Source organism: Coffea eugenioides, chromosome 7, assembly GCF_003713205.1.
Source record: "Coffea eugenioides isolate CCC68of chromosome 7, Ceug_1.0, whole genome shotgun sequence".
Classification (NCBI taxonomy): domain Eukaryota; kingdom Viridiplantae; phylum Streptophyta; class Magnoliopsida; order Gentianales; family Rubiaceae; genus Coffea; species Coffea eugenioides.
The window spans coordinates 1,912,628-1,930,060 of record NC_040041.1 but is presented as its reverse complement, the minus strand read 5'-3'; the positions used below and the strand labels follow the sequence as shown (position 1 = coordinate 1,930,060).

At 36.4% G+C, this 17,433-nt stretch overlaps 3 protein-coding genes across 4 annotated transcripts; 2 read left to right on the top strand and 1 right to left on the bottom strand.

Annotated features, from left to right (window-relative positions):
* The first annotated feature begins 1,121 nt into the window (after positions 1-1,121).
* LOC113778154 (thylakoid membrane protein slr0575) lies at positions 1,122-4,654 on the top strand. Its single transcript, XM_027323447.1, has 9 exons — positions 1,122-1,503; positions 1,875-1,921; positions 2,137-2,239; positions 2,469-2,555; positions 2,651-2,734; positions 3,446-3,499; positions 3,870-3,950; positions 4,133-4,178; positions 4,295-4,654. Exons 1-9 carry the CDS (start codon positions 1,189-1,191, stop codon positions 4,348-4,350), a joined length of 873 nt encoding a protein of 290 aa, XP_027179248.1. The 5' UTR covers positions 1,122-1,188; the 3' UTR covers positions 4,351-4,654.
* Positions 4,655-6,179: 1,525 nt separating this feature from the next.
* Positions 6,180-11,724, bottom strand: LOC113778233. The gene is made up of 13 exons (XM_027323558.1): positions 11,329-11,724; positions 10,715-10,812; positions 10,515-10,601; positions 10,267-10,438; positions 9,285-10,157; positions 8,703-8,845; positions 8,421-8,618; positions 8,249-8,339; positions 7,983-8,151; positions 7,325-7,435; positions 7,148-7,244; positions 6,744-6,862; positions 6,180-6,506 (listed from the first exon to the last, which is right to left on the bottom strand). Exons 1-12 carry the CDS (start codon positions 11,548-11,550, stop codon positions 6,793-6,795), a joined length of 2,331 nt encoding a protein of 776 aa, XP_027179359.1. The 5' UTR covers positions 11,551-11,724; the 3' UTR covers positions 6,180-6,506; positions 6,744-6,792.
* A 1,555-nt stretch (positions 11,725-13,279) lies between these two features.
* On the top strand, positions 13,280-17,286 carry LOC113777880 (RHOMBOID-like protein 9, chloroplastic). 2 transcript variants are annotated; one of them, XM_027323101.1, is made up of 7 exons: positions 13,280-13,436; positions 14,154-14,527; positions 15,280-15,460; positions 15,572-15,737; positions 16,137-16,337; positions 16,468-16,622; positions 16,829-17,286. In XM_027323101.1, exons 2-7 carry the CDS (start codon positions 14,194-14,196, stop codon positions 17,073-17,075), a joined length of 1,284 nt encoding a protein of 427 aa, XP_027178902.1. In that variant the 5' UTR covers positions 13,280-13,436; positions 14,154-14,193; the 3' UTR covers positions 17,076-17,286. The 2 variants fall into 2 exon arrangements, with proteins under 2 accessions (XP_027178902.1, XP_027178904.1); XM_027323103.1 differs by having other exon boundaries at positions 13,283-13,436; positions 16,137-16,307.
* The last annotated feature ends 147 nt before the right edge of the window (positions 17,287-17,433 follow it).

Below are 17,433 nucleotides of genomic sequence, written 5' to 3'. Positions count from 1 at the left end.
TACTTGAAATTTGTTGAAATGAACACAAGTGTCTATCCTGCAACGATTGCATTGTTCCTTCCTTCAACTTCAGCAAAGGATCTTCCGTTATAGTTTTTCCTATTATACTCTTGTTACACCATCTTTCAATTGACACGTGTATCTCATGCAATAATTAAAAGTTTTTTTAAAATTTTAAAATATCTCTCTTAGCGGGGCATTTGTTATTTTAAGAAATTTTATAACATAGAAATGCGTAATGGAGGACAAAAGCACACAACTCCCTCCAACATTCTTAATGGGCCACGAATAGTTTCATTTTTTCTTTTCGGATTTACAGATGGGTTGTGAAAGTTTCTAGGCTTCCTGAAAAGAACCTGTAGAAGAGCTAAAATTAGATGATGAAAGATGAACTTAAAAGTAGAAGAGCTATTGTGCTGTAAACCTGTTGAGGACTAAAGGACACGTTACTTGGTTTGAAGACCAAAACTCCTACTACTTAATCTGTGGGCCACAAAATGAAGCCATATTCATATTGGGCTGATTTCAGAAGTCCAGTGAACTTTTGAACACAATGCATGTTTTTTTTCCCCTTTCTTTTCATTGGGTTGGGGCGGCCATTTCGTAATTAATAAAATGCAAAAGCAAATAACAGAAAACAAATAATTCCCTTAGTAAGTTTTTAACAGAGGCACCAAAATTTTGTTATCAATATTTGAAAAAAAAAGAGGGCAAAATTATTTTTTATAAGAAAAGCCATATTTAAAAGTAATAGGTACTATTATGTCACGTCTAAGATGAGATATTTTTGTGAAAATTGCCAAATTAACCTAATAATTAGCAAAATTTTGAACTAGCCTTAAATTAGGTCTTTTGTAAATAATAATGGAGGAAGTCAGCATAACTTTCATTTGACAACTAGAAAATGTACCAAAAAAAAAAGAAGAAGAAGAAAATAATGAGTTATTTAATTTACTAGCATCTCTTTTCTTTTTTTTTCCCATTTGAATCAATGAATTCAATAAAATAGGAAAAAGGGATAAATTACAATAAATAAAGAAGAAAAACGAGAAGATAAAAGAACGCCACATCATCAACTGAAAGAATTGGCGGCTGAGAGCGTGTTCCCTCCACAACCAATAACTGTAGTGGTTTAGCAAAGTTTTGTCTGGGTAATCTAATCTCACCAACCCAAAAAATTCAGCAGATATGGCCATGAATTCTACTGCAATGGCAGCAACACCATCCTTGCCAACTACAGCAGGAGGAGGAGGAAGGACTGTGCCATGTTCACCACGTTTTCTGCAATGTTGCAATTGCAGCTATCTTCAGTATCTAAACCGAGCAACCACACATAGCAGACCAGACTCCAGTTTATATGCTATCATTCAAGAAAGAACCACCCATCATCATAATCTTCGATTCAGACCCATCTTCAAAGCGGCCGATTCAACTCAGCCCACCACCAGCACCCCTTCCGCCGACAAGTCCCTTGTTCCCGATGATGAGTTTTCCCTCGCCAAGGTACACTTAAAAAGGCGGTTTATCTAGTTTTTCTATTTTTTCCCCCTCTATAAGGATTATTAGGAAAAGTGGACATTTTGGGTCGGACAAAAACAATAGCCATGAGTATTTAAGGGCTCTTGCGCGTTTGTGCTATCTTAATTCTCTGTTCTTTTTATACGATTTTGCTTGATAGAGCAACTTGCAATGCTGTCCGTGTGGATATACTGGAAATGGGGACAAAATTGAATACTGTATTGGAACAAACAACTATAAAATTGGCTTTCTTTGTATATTGTGATGTAGTACAATTTACATGACACTTCTGATAGTATCAATCTGGTGCCCAGCCTGTCAAATTAGGATTTTTACGGTATTGCCAACTATTGCAGGTCTCATTCGGGGTGATTGGCCTAGGTGGTGGAATTACACTTCTCTCGTAAGCACATTTCACCAACAATGCATGCTGCTCATAACATATATTGTTGATTCCCAACTACTTTATTCTGCCTTGTAGTAATCTAATGAAATTGGATATCTCCAAATTGCTAGAATCTTTTTGTCTTATGTACAGAATAATGTTTCTTTCATAGTCTATCGTGATCATTCAAGGTGCATCTTCAATTAATTTCATCTTTTTTCAAAATAACACAGGTATGGTTTTGGGGCATACTTCAACATCCTTCCTGGATCTGAGTGGTCTGCTTTAATGCTTACATATGGGTTTCCACTAACAATCATTGGAATGGCTTTCAAGGTGAATGCTTGTTTGTTATTGAAAGGCTTCAATAAAATTTTTTTTTTTTTTTTGAGGAAAGATTTCTTATTCTTTATACTTCCAAGATATTGGCGTGTCCTGACTCCTGTTACATAAATGATTTCAGTCATCGGCTAAAGAAGCTATAAACTCTGCGTTTTGCTGGCTGATAAAATTGGCAAGTTATATTCAAAGTTTTCCGTTGTATTAAAGCCATTATTTTATGCAGTATGCAGAGCTTAAACCTGTGCCCTGCTTGACCCATTCAGATGCTCAAAAGCTGCGGGAAAGTTGTGCTACCCCAACCCTCAAGCAGGTGAACTCTAAATATGGCTTATGCTACGAGGAACCACGCATATCAGGTTTTCCTTGGTTGTAAAATCATGCAAAGTCGTGTCTTTTGTTTATTAGGTCAGAAGTGATGTTACAAGATATCGTTATGGAGATGAGCAGCACCTAGACGAGGCATTGAAAAGGATTTTCCAGTATGGTCAGGTAATTTCCCTATTATTTTAACAGAAAATTATCTACATTCATCTGAGTCCACAACCCCAAGCCTCAGCCTCGCACCCCCTTCAAGCACATGTATTCGCCCAAAAAACCCCAACATGAACAATGAGAATGAAAAAGTGGAAAGGTTTTGACTTTTGGGTTGGAAAGGCAGAAAGAGGACCTAAAAACCTCATTGGATAGGCCTATATGCTTCTGAGAATTTGAGTCAAGAATACTAGTCAGGATGAGTTCTAATACAATGATGTATTCAAATGATTTTTATTCTGTATTTAGATCAGCTTTTGCAATTTTCCGGGGTAGAACCCAAAAAAAAAAATGAGAGAAAGAAAAGAACGAATTACATGAACTAGGAGCAGGAGACACTCTAGAAAATATCTCAGGCACTCAAATTGTTAACTGCAGCAAGCTTAGAATCTTTTTAGAAGCTACTGCCTAGATGATTGGTGAGGGATTTTGCCATTTTATGAATGATATTTGAAACTTGTGGTATATCACTCTAGTGGTTAATAATGCTATCTGAGCAAGTTATAAAAAATGCCATAGCTTCTTAAGACCATCAATTGCATTGATTGTGCTTCAGTTTGGCACTCTTTCCTGCTTCATGCAACTTAAATGCAGAATTTCCTCTTCCAATGATATTGTAGAATAGGAAAAAAGGAAACATTGAAGTGACCCGTGTCTTCTTTTTGTTAGGGTGGAGGAATTCCACGAAGAAGTGCTCCAGTTTTACAGATGATTCGTGAAGAAGTATGCTTCTTGAGCTTCCTTTTCTTTTTCAATAACAGCACACTTTGCAGCTAATGTTCGAAGCATGCGTGACCATATGCTATCATGACAAGTTTTTCATCTGACCATTTGTTATGATTATCTACAAGAAAAGAAATGGACATCTATTATGATTAAAAAACATGCAAGACATGACACTCTCAAAAGCAGTAGTGTGGTTTATATCTAGACACATAAATCAAGAGCCTGCTTGACATTGCATGAGCCATTTAAATTGCACGTCCTTTTGATGGCCTCAGTAACATACTAATAGCCACTGATATGACCATATTATTCCTCAGTGACTTGTTAATGAAGCAGTGATGTTATCTTGTTTGTTTCATTGTCTCAGGTTACTGAGGATGGTAAATACTGTTTAATATTGGTATTTGAGGCAAAAGCTCTACAATTGTCAGATTTTGAACAAAGACAGGTGAGGACTAACAACAACTCATGATGCAAATTTGGCAAACCTACACCTATTGGCTGTTAGCTTAGCTGGATGTATCGTTTTTCTGTTATAGCTGATCCGGTGTCCATTTGATTGCCCGCAACCTCCATGTAGTTAATTTTCTTGGTTGAGCTTACTAATTCAGCAGTGTCTTTAAACTGTAGGCAAAATTTGCATCTTTCTTTGGACCCGGGATAACAGCTGAAGTCGGTAAGTTCTGAGATGCACAATGATGGCATGCATTATGCAGAAAAACAATCATATTTCAAGAGCATTTTTCCATTGGAATGATTCATAACTAGTCGTTTTAACCTTTTTGGATGCAGTGAAGGGAGGTAAAGATTTGTATGAAATTCGACTTATTTCTAACACAATACTGTAGACCGTCCTGCGATATCCCAGCATCAAATCCGGCCTGTACTTGAAACATAAGCTGTGGGTTTTGCTTAGGTTGTCTAATGATTTTGTAATTTTATGTATAGGAAATTGATTCATACAGTCCTCAAGAAAGGACTTCACGAAATTGCTTGGTATTTTTAGTTATTTAGTATTCTAATTCTAAAGATATCATGATGTTATCGAGAGTTGCTGAGATTTTTGGGATAATTCTCTGTTTTTTCCCCCTGTTTTCAACGATATCTTAATGAAGCATGGTGGAAACTCTCCAAAACCTGCTTTATGCCTGACACTGGCATTATCCTTATACTAATTGATTGACTTATCTTTTCATTAATGATATGCAAAACAAGTTTAGGTTTTTTCCTTTTCGACAAACAAAGACAAGAAAAGAAAAAAGGGCTCGCATAATTTTCATTACGGAGGGATCATTACGTTAAAAAAAATGTGGTTTTAAAGAATTCTTCAGTTTTCTCTCTCTCTCTCTCTTCATTTTAGGAAACAAAGGCTATGGATCTCCAATCAACCAGATTTTTGAACTTTTGGGACTCTGATACTTAAAAACTAATCAATTACGTTTGCAGTAGTAAGAAGGATTGCTTGAGACAGAAATCAACCAGACGGGATCCTCTGTCCAATATTTTGTGTCAACTTTCCTCTCCAATATAAAATTACGTAGTTCTACTTATTATATCTAGGGGTGGCAATGGGGCGGGGTTGGGGCGAGAGATTCTTCCCCCACCCCCCGCCCCTTGCCCCTCACCTCCCGCCCCGTTTCCCCTGCGGGGGAAGAAATCAACTTATCATAAATGTTTATTTACAATAATACAATTGTAAACAGTGTTAAATAAGATTAAAAAACTGTCAAGATGGAAATAAACTATAACAAGTCAAGTTACATTCAGTGCGGAGGAAGGGAACCGATCAAAATAAAAAAAAGGTTAGGAGCAAAACAGGTTGGAATTGGATAGCTTAGTCTTTTGGGGGAGGGGGCGTTAGAAACAAATCAACAATAGTCCAAGAAATTTCTTCAATTGTTGCGGCGGCCGTTGACACTGACTAGCGTTGTACTTGTAAGTAAGGGTGCAACTTTAGAAAATTTAGGATTGTATTATATATATATATATATATATATATTTTAATTGTATGCAAAACGTTGTTCTTGTAAGTAAGGGTGGAACTTTAGAAAATTTAAAATTGTATTATATATATATATTTTTTAATTGTATGCAAAGGACGGGGCGGAGGCGGGGGCAAAATATTTCCCCTCAGCGGATGTATGTTTCCCCACCCCCCGATCCGTTTTAAGGCAGGGTAAAATATTTTGTCCAGCCCCGCCCCATTTCTACCCTTGCGGTGCGGGTGCCTGTGAGCACCCGCCTCCATTGCCATTCTTAATTATATCTGCTGATGTAACACATAAAAAAAAGACTGTTTGACTGTTTTATGCATCTTCTTCTATCTTCTTATTGGATAAAGGTTCCTAAAATTATTTGCTTTCACTTATACCAAAAGGAAAAAAATTTGTTTTGTTGAAGAAACTTCTTTCGTCTTCTAGACAGAAAACGATGGCAACAAGTTTTGAGAATTATAACGGTAGCAATAGATTTTGAAAATTGTAACAAAGTTGTATAAACAAAGGAAACCTAAAAAAGAAGAAGCATAAAACAGTCAAACAACATTTCTTTTTTATGTGCCACATCAGCAGATATAATAAGTGGAACTACGTAGTTTTATATTGGATAAAAAAGTGGACACAAAATATTGGACAGAGAATCCCGTCTGAAAATCAACAACCTACTTTAAAATGCCTACTCCAATTTCAAGAATATAAATATTTTCTCCAAACTGAGTTTCATAGCATTTGACTTAATGTAAAACAAAAGATTTCAATATTAGCATGCAGCTCCCAATTCAGCTTGCAATACAAACTTCGCCCGAGACAATACGAGATACCTTCAGAGGAAGGTAGTCTCAGAATTGCTAAAATATGCAAAATATCAGTCGAGTTACACATTAGTACGACATGAATATGCCAAGGTACAAGTACATGAACATCTTCACAAACTGCCAAAAGTAGGGAAAATCCACCCAGCCAGGTTTGAAGCATCAAGAAGAAGTAATTGACCATAAATTGCATCCCTGCAGACAACAGTGACACAAGATACATTACGCCGGCATCATTTCAGGAATTAGAAATCAAGTTGGAAATGATTGTAGTCGTCCACTAATTTCTTTCTTCCTAATGAAGTATTAGCAACTCAATTCATGACAAGTATATCATATTAGCTCTACAATGATTATGCTTTTTGATCTCAGATTACCCATGAAGAAATGAAAATCAAACATAATAATACCAGCATGATGGATTTATCGTACATCTAATGTACACCTGGCTCTCTGAACCAACAAAGTGCCATGCTATTGCCTACGGAAAGTTTCCGTTACTTTGGGATTGCTGTTGCAATGGAACCCTCTTAGCCCTTAGCCGTTTTCCTCTGCAATCAAAGGAGCCTAATTACATAGGATTGACCTTTACATCACGATGCAAAATGTCATAAGGAACCCAGAATTAGTACAGTGATAATTCAGATTACGCTGCTTTGTATAAGACATGCAAATCACAACCATAACAGCTAGTTTGAACTTTGAAGTTAAAATCTTCTGGTGAACTGGGCCATCAAGTCCTAGCATCCCTGGCTTAAATACGCTGAAGTGCTGACTGCTTAACTGATATTTAGGAGTGCGGAACAAATGAATAGGAGAATATAACGAAAATTTACCTCAAACTATTTATACGCCTCTCAAGTACTTCTTTTTGTTCCTCTTCAAAACCAAACCATTTCTCATCTGATGCAGAAGTATCCCCAGTTCCTACATCTATTTTTTAAGAGGAAGAAGCAGAGGATTCAATAGCCAAAGGCTGAAATGAATTACAAGATAGTGCACTAAGAACATACCTTGAAGGAGTACGTCAGATTTATTGGACAGGCATTTTAATCTCCAATATGCATGACCATTAGTTCCCAAATAGACAGGCTCTGTCCTAACAGCATCAGATGATTGATTATCTACACAGTCAAAGCAGGTAGGTCAAATTATAACCAATTGTCGTGCCTATTTAGCTATCAACGCAAAATTATTGATTCAGCAGCACGCTCAAGACGACTTAGAAATTGGACATTTATATAAGGCTTTAACAATTAAAGATGTCTAGAATCCTTGGAAGTGTATTAAAAATGTCAAACACTGCTCTGAATCAGTTAGACTTCGTCACAGAAGCCACTTGACTGATGAGAAGCATAGAAGAATAGAAGCTGTACTATTTTAGACAAAAATGTCGAGGACTTATTCCTCTGCAAATCAGTGTCAAGTCAGTCAGTGAATTGACTCCAGAATTGCAAAACCAACTAGAGGCATGAGCAAAACAAGATTAATCCATGATTGTTTCCTTAGAAATTACAGAAATTGTAGAGGAATGAGGAATTCAATAAAACTAATGAACTAACTGATGGAACACATTTGACTTGATGAAGATCATTCTATACTAATCAAACAATTTGCACCAACATTTTCAAAATTCAGACATGAAATTTGTTCAATAAATTGAGGACCTACTTTTTGATTGCAATCCAATTGACTCCAGCAGCTCGCTATGAGCTCGTGCTGCTTCACGTTTAATTTTAGAAATGACAGCATCATGCTCTGAAACTGAAAGAAAATCACCATTCTTTTCGATTATTGCTTTGGCAATCTCATCTTGTATTTTCTGTTTCAAACGCTTCTCCTGTGTAAAACAAGAATAATTTGGATTAGCGGTTTTTAAGACACTGTTGGTTCTTCCATCTTATAGAAGAACTTTACGTTGATTATTGTTTCTTTACCTTATCCTTTGCAGCAAGAACTCTTTCTTTATCTTCCTTAGCTATTTCAGCAGCTTTTGATACCTGATTCTCCATCCAATTCCGTATCTTTCTGCTCCCAGCAAAAATAATAAGTAGTCTATGTATGGCAATAAAGTACTAGGTCAATAATTAATACGATTTAACAACTTACAGAGTTCCAAGAACTTCGTCACATAAAAGATTTAAGATAATAAGCTTTTTCGAAGAGTTTAAATTCTCATATCCATTGGCCCCTTTATCTAGCCCGTTCAGGTCCAGTGATTTTGATATGCTTCCAGACTCAGAAATGCACTCTGTTAGTGCATTGATCCATGAATTTTGCCCATACGTTGGGCTTAGTGGTAAACATCTAGAAAAGTTACCAAGGTAAAAAATGCTTCAGTGAAAGGAGAAGGCATTATTCAAAAAGACTTAACTAGACAAAGAACCATACGTTTGTCCCCTGTCCTTTCGAATTACAGATAGGAGCTTGATAAGAAACTGAACTGTCACGGAATACTTTCCTCGACGACTACTTCTCCCGTATATCAAATCTCTGAGCACACATTCTGGCTGCTCTTTCTTCACTCCAAGAACCTATTAAAGAACACAAAGGAGTCAGATTCAAAACTAAAGGACAAAGTTTCCTGTTGTTCATACTGAGGACTAGTGAAGAAGGGAAGAAGGAAATACAACCAACAAAAGCCAAAATGCGACAAAAAGGCTTTTGAAGGATTAAGAACGCGTGAATTGACATAGATCATCACAAAACTCCATCCTAACAGGCAGGTACAATAGCTTACATGACAGCAAATGAGAAAGCACCTGTGCAATCAGAATGATAATTGGATACGGCATCTTATCATGATCCACAAATCTAAAACCCCAGGCCAGAAACAATGAAAACAAAAATGATGGCAAAATCCACATGCAAATATGCATGGTGCTACATAACAGTGCTCTGTAAGAGAAGAAGCTTTTGATGTGAATGTAAATTCCACAGAATACAGAACAGGTTAAAGGAGTAATCACTTACTTTTCCAAAAACAGCACAAAACTCTAAGAATTGCAAGGCTTTGCCAACATCTTCTGGTGGTATTTGAATGTCATGTACACTTGTCAGTTCAGTTCCATGGGGCAATACAATGCCAGATTCCATATCACTGTTTTGAAACCTTTGATCTTTTGTGTCAATGTGCAAAGTCTCTAAAACTGTTCCAGCATGGGTTCCATGATGATTGTTGTTTTTCCTATCATCAGATGCTAAAACTTCACTACCAATAACATCTTCCTCTTTCCTCTCTTTCTTATTGGTGGACTCTGCAAAACCTTGCACAGAAACTTTGGCATCGCATTGCATCATTTCCGGTGGATCACTATCATTCTTAGATTTGGCAACTTTTTTAGAAGTTCCATTTGATATTTGATGCCTTCTAGGACTAGTCCTCCTCACAAAAGCATTATCATTCTTGTTGCCATTATGCATTTCCTTAAGCTTGTCCTGTTTTAACTTTTTCAGCTTCTTTTCCTCAGGATTAATAGGCTCCTTAATTGTACCATCTTTGAGAATGTTTCCGTCCTGCTTGCCATTTGAACCCTCTACTGCCATTTTCTTCGGCTTTTTCTCACCACCCATGCAACTAGCTTCTTTTTGTAAAGAACCATCATCAAGGCCATATTTTTCTTCTCGCTTTCCCTGGAACTTCATTGGCTTTGTTGCCAAATCATTAGCCTCTACGTGACCACGGGCACTACCATTGTTCATCTCATTGGAAGGTTCCACCTTGACCTTCTTAGACTTTTTCTCAACCTGGTTTGAGGCCAAAGGTGAAGCACATGAGTTAGAATTGATCTTTCCATCAAAAGCATTTTCCTTGCCCTGCTTTCTAGGTGAAGAGGTCATCACTTCCTGATAATATTATAAATAGGTTGTGAGAAACAACAAAACTCAATCAATCAAAGATGCGAAGCAACATGAAATTACAGCTTCCCATAGAAAGCTAATAGCAATTACCAACCATTTTATTTGGTGCAGCTCTCTTTCTTGGCAAGGCATCAATACCTTTCACAGACTTCTCCTCATAACAAGTCATAGGCCCCTTTACCTGCAGCATTGCTGAAACAGATGAAAACCCATTTTGCTTGGCTGCACGTACAAGTATACCAGTAGGGAGGTGACCTCGTTTCTTCCTGTACATTGCATAAATACATCAAAGCAAAACCCAGTAAGCATGTTAAAAAAAAAAAAACCGTAATACGGATTTACATGCACTGGCTGCAGTTGCAAATTCCTCTGCACTTTGGACAACTCCAGTCCTGCAAAACTCCAACCTCCTCTGCCTTTTCACCATACCTAAGTTGGAAATAATCAGAATAGCATACTGCAGTAAACTCCTCTGCTCCTCATAGAACATGGAAAAGAGTAAATTACTGTCTGACATTTGGAGGGATATTATCACATCTAACCTGTTCAGTAGGCATTTGTGACAAAATTTAATGGGACATAGCTTGTCTTTTTGCATATTCTTGCATTCAGCTGCAAAGTCCCTGGTCTTCTGCCGGCACTTCAAAACATTAAGATTCAAAGTAAGTGAAACGCATAAAAGGCTTAGCATCAAATGATAAAGCTAATTATTAAACTTTTCTTGCACATGGGTTTCAGGGTGCGTATGCTCGTCAGCTTTTTCGGTACCCAAAAAAGTATGAGTAGTATAACCAGAGCCTTTGTCAAGAATGAGCCAAAAGTATGAGCTGCCATCTAATTTTACTACTTAAATCATATCACCTACAATCAAGTCAATGTTCTGAACTGGAAAAGTTCTAAAAAAACCAAAAACATAAGATTACACTTCTAAATTATAATGCCATCTGTGCAATCCAGGTATACCATATCTACATCAGCCACAAATCAAAACATAAATAAATAAATAAGTAAAATAGAAAAAACTACCAAGTTTGGCAGATAACCTTCCTTTTAAATTGAAAATTTACCCATTTTTTCTGCTTTCTCTAGACTATCGAATCATGAAAATTTCATCGACTGATAACTAAGTTTTCTGGGATTTATGTAAAAAGATTACCTGATGACAAGTCTTGCCATTATGCGAATCATAAATCCGGCCGTGAATCAAACGAATTCCAGGGTTATTGTTGCGCTTCGCCGGCGAGGAGAGGTCCTTTTTAGACAGTTTCTTGTGGGATTTATTTTCATAGTCCACTTTTGAATTGGGACTCTTAATTTTGTTCTTTTTAACAGATACAGATCGATCAGGTTGGGGTGAAGAAGTTGAAGTAATCGCCATCACCGTTGGTGAAGAAAATATTGTGGATTAGACTAGAAAGTGCTTGCCAGTACTCAGTAGTCGTACTCAAGTTTTTGGACGTTGGTTTTGAGAGGGAGAAATGGGACGATAATTTTGCGGAGGAGTGAGAGCGGGTCATTTGAATTTTGGCCCTGTTATGTTATTGCGCCAATATTAGGGTTTCTCTCCCTTCAATTTTTGGCGCTAGCCTCCGCTAATTTGTTAGGCCTCGTTTGGAGGTAGCTTGGTTGGAGTCCAGAGCGATGAAAAGAGGAGACCCACAGAGGATTTTGCGCTTATACTTGCTCAGGCCTGGTTTAGATGAACGCATTTGGATGGAAAAGAAAAGAATACATAGGGAAGACTTGATTTTGAAAACTGGTTTTGGCTGTTTTTGAAAAATTATTTTTTTGTGTGCTTTAATTGATCTTGAGATTTTAATTTTAGATTTTTTTGAACCCAAAAAGATTGAAATTGACGAATAGGTGTCAAGGTACTTTTAGATTATGATTCTATCTTACTCGACAAAAATATCATTTAAATTTCAACATAATTACTAAATTATCTTACCATAATTACTAAACTATGATTAGATAACTTTTTATGTCTGTCTTAATTTTCAAGCTATTCTTGTCCCACTTCTAAATTTATCTATATCTCCTTTATTTTTTTTCATTTAACATATATATAATTGATTAATCTTTCCTACAGTGACAGTGTGTAATGAACGACAACAATACAAAATTTGAATTTGAAATTGAAATTTAACTTTTGCACACATGTCATGAATATAAAAGTGATAATATATACACTGTCAATGTATATAAGATTTACTCATATATAATTAGCACAAAAATTTACTATTGTAGCATATAAGCATAATAAGAACATCTATTTGTTCATTAAAATAGCTTTTTTAACACTAAATGAGAAGACACGAACCATAATTGAATTAGTTGAGAACAATTTGTTTAAGAATTTTAAGCGGAAGGAAAATCAAAATCAATTGAGAACAATTTGTTTAAAACCTCTCATTTGCATTCCTTTTCCCGAACCGTTGAATTCATCCCTCTCTTGCATTCCAACTCTCTTCTAAATGCCAATTATCAATAAAACAAAATTTTTAATAGTCAATATGTCAAAAAAATATGAGAAGGGTTTGGTTGGGTGATCAAAATAAAGAATTGTAAGTAGGAGATTCTAAATTCAAAACATTTAACTCAAAAAAAAAATATATATATATATATATATCAAAAAAAACACTTCGTTAGTTTCTTAAACTCTCAAGCAACTTGAACATTTGTACTATTCCTTTTCCTTCATTCCCAAGGTAGGCCTGAGTGGGAACGTTACAAGAGAAAATTAGAAGGGGAAGAATGGTAGTGGACTTATTTGTTGATTTAATAGAGACTATAAGGGGAAACGTTCCAATAATGCACGTACAATAGCTAGCGGTCAGAACAAAATTTTAATCAATAATAATATTTTTGTTCATTGTTCAAGATGTCAAATTCTCAAAAACTCCATAAACTAAGCTAACTTTTTTTATGGTATTTATATTGTATGGTACCCAAAAAAAAAAAAAAGATTGGAATTGTCCCACTAGAGATTTTTATCGTGGATTTGACTAAAACGGTGGGGAAATTTTTGTCAAATTCCAGCGGTGTAAGAAAATTGGAGTCCATAAACGTGGCTGGCACACAGTTAATGGGAGGATAACGAAGATAAGGTTACCATAACGTCGCGCTCTAATTTTGGAAAAGAGTTTCGTTTTATTTCATTTCTATTCTGCGACAACTAAAACCCCATGCATTAATGGAAGTAGTAGCTCCTCCGGGCATTTTCTGATGTCAGTCAAGAATCTGCTTCTCCAGTCTGTCCACCCGGTAACTATCTATCTGAAACTGAAAGGATACAATCTTTTTAACGTCATATACTTTTACTCTCTCTGTCTAATACGCTGGTATCTTTGCACATATATGTTATGTAACAACTAGCGTCGATGAACTGCTTGTATATAGGCTTGAACGATCGATTCAAGCAAATTACCATATTCTGGTTCTTTTTCTGCTATCTAGAAAGAATAACTAGTTCGAATTGTTTAGTGGAAGTTAAGTTCGTGCTTCCTGGGTCCCTCATTCAAGCTTTTATGCGTTCATGATGATTTTCTCTCCGTTGCATGGACGAAAACAGGATGGCATGGTTATAATTTCTTTTGAACTTAGATGTGTATAAATATAATGATTTTGTTTGAACAAGAAGACCTTCAGGCCCATGAAACTTAAGCTGTAGCTGTTGCTGTTTCGCTGGTAGCTAGAATTTTTCTTGTGTAGTTAACATCTTGACATCTAACTTGAAGATATGCCGCTGTGGCTGAGGCAACCTTTTCTCTTTACTTAGAACAGTATTTTAGGCCGATGCCTTACTGGTGAAAGTTTTAATGAATAAGTCTAATCAAAAGTTACTTACAGGTGTATTTACAAGATAGTTTTTTTTTTCAGTGTTCGTTTGAAGTTAGACTCGTAGATGTGGGCTAATAAGAGTTCCTGAAACCACTTATTTCATTCTTTATCTGATCTTCATTTAAATTCAAATTAATACAGGAGGAGATAAAATGTGTTATATGATATTGTCTCGGTTCGTATGAAAATTTACACGATGATGCAAGGGGGAGCCTTGTTACGAGGAAAATTTACATTGATTTCACTTGGGCAGCAGAAGGAAGGTGGATTTTTAGCTTCCAGTTACTGTAGTAGTTCACATGGTGGGAAATTATGCAGAGTCTTCGATTCGTTAAGCTCTTCTGAAAATCAATTGAGATCCTTAGATTCTTATTTCCAAAAGCTCCACAATGACGGTATGCAGTCTTCTTCAAGATCATTCGGTAAAAGAAAGCAGTCATTTGATGCAAGCGATGACTTAAAAGCAAAAAAGGGGTTGGCAGCTCTAGAAGAATACCTTGGGAAAATCACTGAAGGTAATGAGATGCAAGTCATTCTAGCTACATGTTATATTTTTTGCTATAGGATTGGAGTCTGTTGTCAAAAAATCATTCAAAGAAAATATTAAAAAGGGAGGTGGGAGAAGTGGAGAAGGATTGACAGACGAAAATATTCAACAAACTAGAAGAGTTCACATCTTGTATCATGTCTACTTTAATCTTCCGATAATTTGTGGTCCTTCTTGAATAATGTGGTACACGTGTGAAAAAATATGATATATTTTACAGGGTTTTGTGAGTACTTATTCAAGCTTTGAAAAACCTTCCTCTTCCTGATACTGTCACAGTGGAGGAAGACTTTTAATAACTCAAAATTCTTGACTTGCAATATGGTAGTTCCAAGCCACATGTCTGACCATTTCATCAGTTGCTCCAACAAGGTTTATTGTTTCTTTCTTTTTTCTTCAACAATTACCAACTTTTTTTTTACTTACTGAAACTCCTTCCAATTGAATCCAAGACATTCAAATGCGAGAGCAGGGAATATTTATTAACTTGATGAACGGTATATAAAAGTTAATTCCGCTAATGTGTTTTACAATTGAATGACATGTTGACTACGTTTTTTTTCACCTCAGACGTGGAAAAATATTTCAAGTGTTCCTTTTAAATTTCATGCATAGTATCGTGCTAATTATGATACATATCCGTTGTTTACTGATTAGCTCTAGTTCACTGGGTTTCATGTCTGAAAGGAAATTGAGTTTTGGTTACTAATCCTTATTCAGATGCAAACTCAACAAAGTATATTTCCTCTTCTTCTGGAGACAAATCTTGTGAAACAGTACCAAGCTCTCACGTCAAGAGAGTCTATGAAAGTTCTCAATTGAAGAATTATAGAACTCATCTGCAGTTGACTGGGGTTGCTCAGAAGATTTCAGATGACGAAGTATCCAACTTTTACTTAATGTAAAGGATCGGCATCTCTCCCTAATTTTAATGTTTATTCTAAGCAAGTCTATATTTGTAGCTTCTCAAGATCTATTGTATTTTAAACTCATAGATCTTATCTTGATGCAGAGGATTACTAGCTTCTATAAACATTGCCGTGTTCCTGTTTGAATTAGCAAGTCCAATTAGGAACTCTGAGTTACAGCTCTTTTCAATTCCAATGGCCTATGGAGCAAAGATAAATCATTTGATCCTAGATGGAGAATGGTGGAGGCTAGTAACACCTATGTTTCTGGTACAAGATTGAAAACTGGGTTCGTGCTTCTTTGCAGTTATTAGCTTTCCATTCTTTTAGATTAATACTGAAGCAGCAGTAATTTAAAAAAAGAGTTGTTGAAAGGACTATCATACCTAATGATTTAGTACATGGAGTCTGCAATGAAACATTACTTTGTTTCACTCAGCGGATACTATTAGTTAACTCCTGCTTTTGAAGACATGTAATGACATGTTATGATAAGCTTAGTACATCAAATTTTTTTTGAGAATGTATTCTAGCCATAAGCAATGAAAAAATGGGATCAGATCAGACTTGCTGCTGGAGAGTAGAAATCCTTGAGGATTAATTCCATGTTTAGTAGAGTACTTTGTTGATTAGATTCTGGGTACAAGGACTAAATCCTTTAATTTGCAGCACTCTGGAGTTTTCCATATCGCCCTTAGTTGTTGGATGCTCATGACCTATGGGCCTGAAGTATGCCGTGCATATGGCTCAGTAACCTTCTTTTTGATATATGTGCTCGGGGGACTTTCTGGCAATCTGATCAGCTTTCTTCATACACCAGATCCAACTGTAGGCGGGACGGTAAACAGCATCTCACCCCTTAAAATAATGGTGCACAACTGCAGAATTCATCCTAAAGTTTACTAATTGGTCGTTCATTGTCATAGAGATCTCCATTACTGAATAATCTAATTGCTGTCCTTATGGCTGTGGACGTTTTCTAATCAAACCTTTCTTTTAGGGTCCGGTTTTTGCTATAATTGGAGCATGGCTTGCCTATCAGATTCAGAACCGAGACATGGTGGTGGATGATGGTCCTAAAAAAATGCTTCAGAAAGTGATAATTGCTACTTGTCTCAGCTGTACACTAAGCAATTTTGGTCCTGTTGATGACTGGTTAGTACTCCAGACTCATAACAACGAAAATGAATATTTATTACTAAAATTTAACTGCAACCATATATACACGAGCTCGTGATCTCGTTTATAAGGAAAAGAGTTATAACAATTGGTGAATATGTGAAAAAAAAAAATTGTTACAGCAGTAAAATAAAGGAGTAAGTCCAATTTTGCAGTATGTTCACTCAGTTGTGATGTTGCAGGACAAATGTAGGAGCAGCTTTTACAGGTTTAGCATATGGTTTTCTCACATGTCCTACGATTCAAGTGGATGATAAAGCTTCAGAAAGTGGTCAAGAGGAAGGAATCAGACTTACTACAAGATACACGGATTCTTGTAAATCAGTTGTCTACTTCTGCCTCTTCATCCTGCTGTGGAGCTCTGTATTCTTTGTAACTGATCCTCCACTCTACTCTCTTGCTGGAGACGATCTCAACATTGGTATGTAAAGCAGATATTCCATAGAAGGAACTACGTATATGCAAGAACTTGTATGGGTGTCTGCAATACCCTTTTTCAGAGCCCTTTTTCACCCTTGTACGGCTGTCTGCTAGGCTAAATTTTACCTCACCTAAGTATGTGTTCTGAGAGTCTCTTTAGAGCCTGTTTTCTGTAGCAACGAGGACCTAATGGACTTTTCATACTGAAATCCTTTCTGTCGATGTGTTTCTTCCTTCAATAAAGCAAATTACCGACAGCAGAAGACTGAAGTCGAAAGATAGGTCTGCTACGGTCCTATGCTTATCAAACTTGCATTATTTGGAACCCACAATATGTCAGATATTCTTCCATGCCGTTTCCCTTTTG

What these genes read in the sequence shown, in the direction of transcription:
- LOC113778154 (XM_027323447.1), top strand. Translation starts at nt 1,189, where the DNA reads ATGGCCATGAATTCTACTGCAATGGCAGCAACACCATCCTTGCCAACT. An exon ending in GGTGGAATTACACTTCTCTC is followed by an intron (nt 1,922 to 2,136) that starts GTAAGCACATTT and finishes AAAATAACACAG; the next exon opens with GTATGGTTTTGGGGCATACT. An exon ending in TCATTGGAATGGCTTTCAAG is followed by an intron (nt 2,240 to 2,468) that starts GTGAATGCTTGT and finishes TATTTTATGCAG; the next exon opens with TATGCAGAGCTTAAACCTGT.
- LOC113778233 (XM_027323558.1), bottom strand. Translation starts at nt 11,550, where the DNA reads ATGGCGATTACTTCAACTTCTTCACCCCAACCTGATCGATCTGTATCT. An exon ending in ATGGCAAGACTTGTCATCAG is followed by an intron (nt 10,813 to 11,328) that starts GTAATCTTTTTA and finishes AATGTTTTGAAG; the next exon opens with TGCCGGCAGAAGACCAGGGA. An exon ending in TGCAACTGCAGCCAGTGCAT is followed by an intron (nt 10,439 to 10,514) that starts GTAAATCCGTAT and finishes TGCAATGTACAG; the next exon opens with GAAGAAACGAGGTCACCTCC.
- LOC113777880 (XM_027323101.1), top strand. Translation starts at nt 14,194, where the DNA reads ATGAAAATTTACACGATGATGCAAGGGGGAGCCTTGTTACGAGGAAAA. An exon ending in TAGTAACACCTATGTTTCTG is followed by an intron (nt 15,738 to 16,136) that starts GTACAAGATTGA and finishes TTTAATTTGCAG; the next exon opens with CACTCTGGAGTTTTCCATAT. An exon ending in TTTGGTCCTGTTGATGACTG is followed by an intron (nt 16,623 to 16,828) that starts GTTAGTACTCCA and finishes GTGATGTTGCAG; the next exon opens with GACAAATGTAGGAGCAGCTT.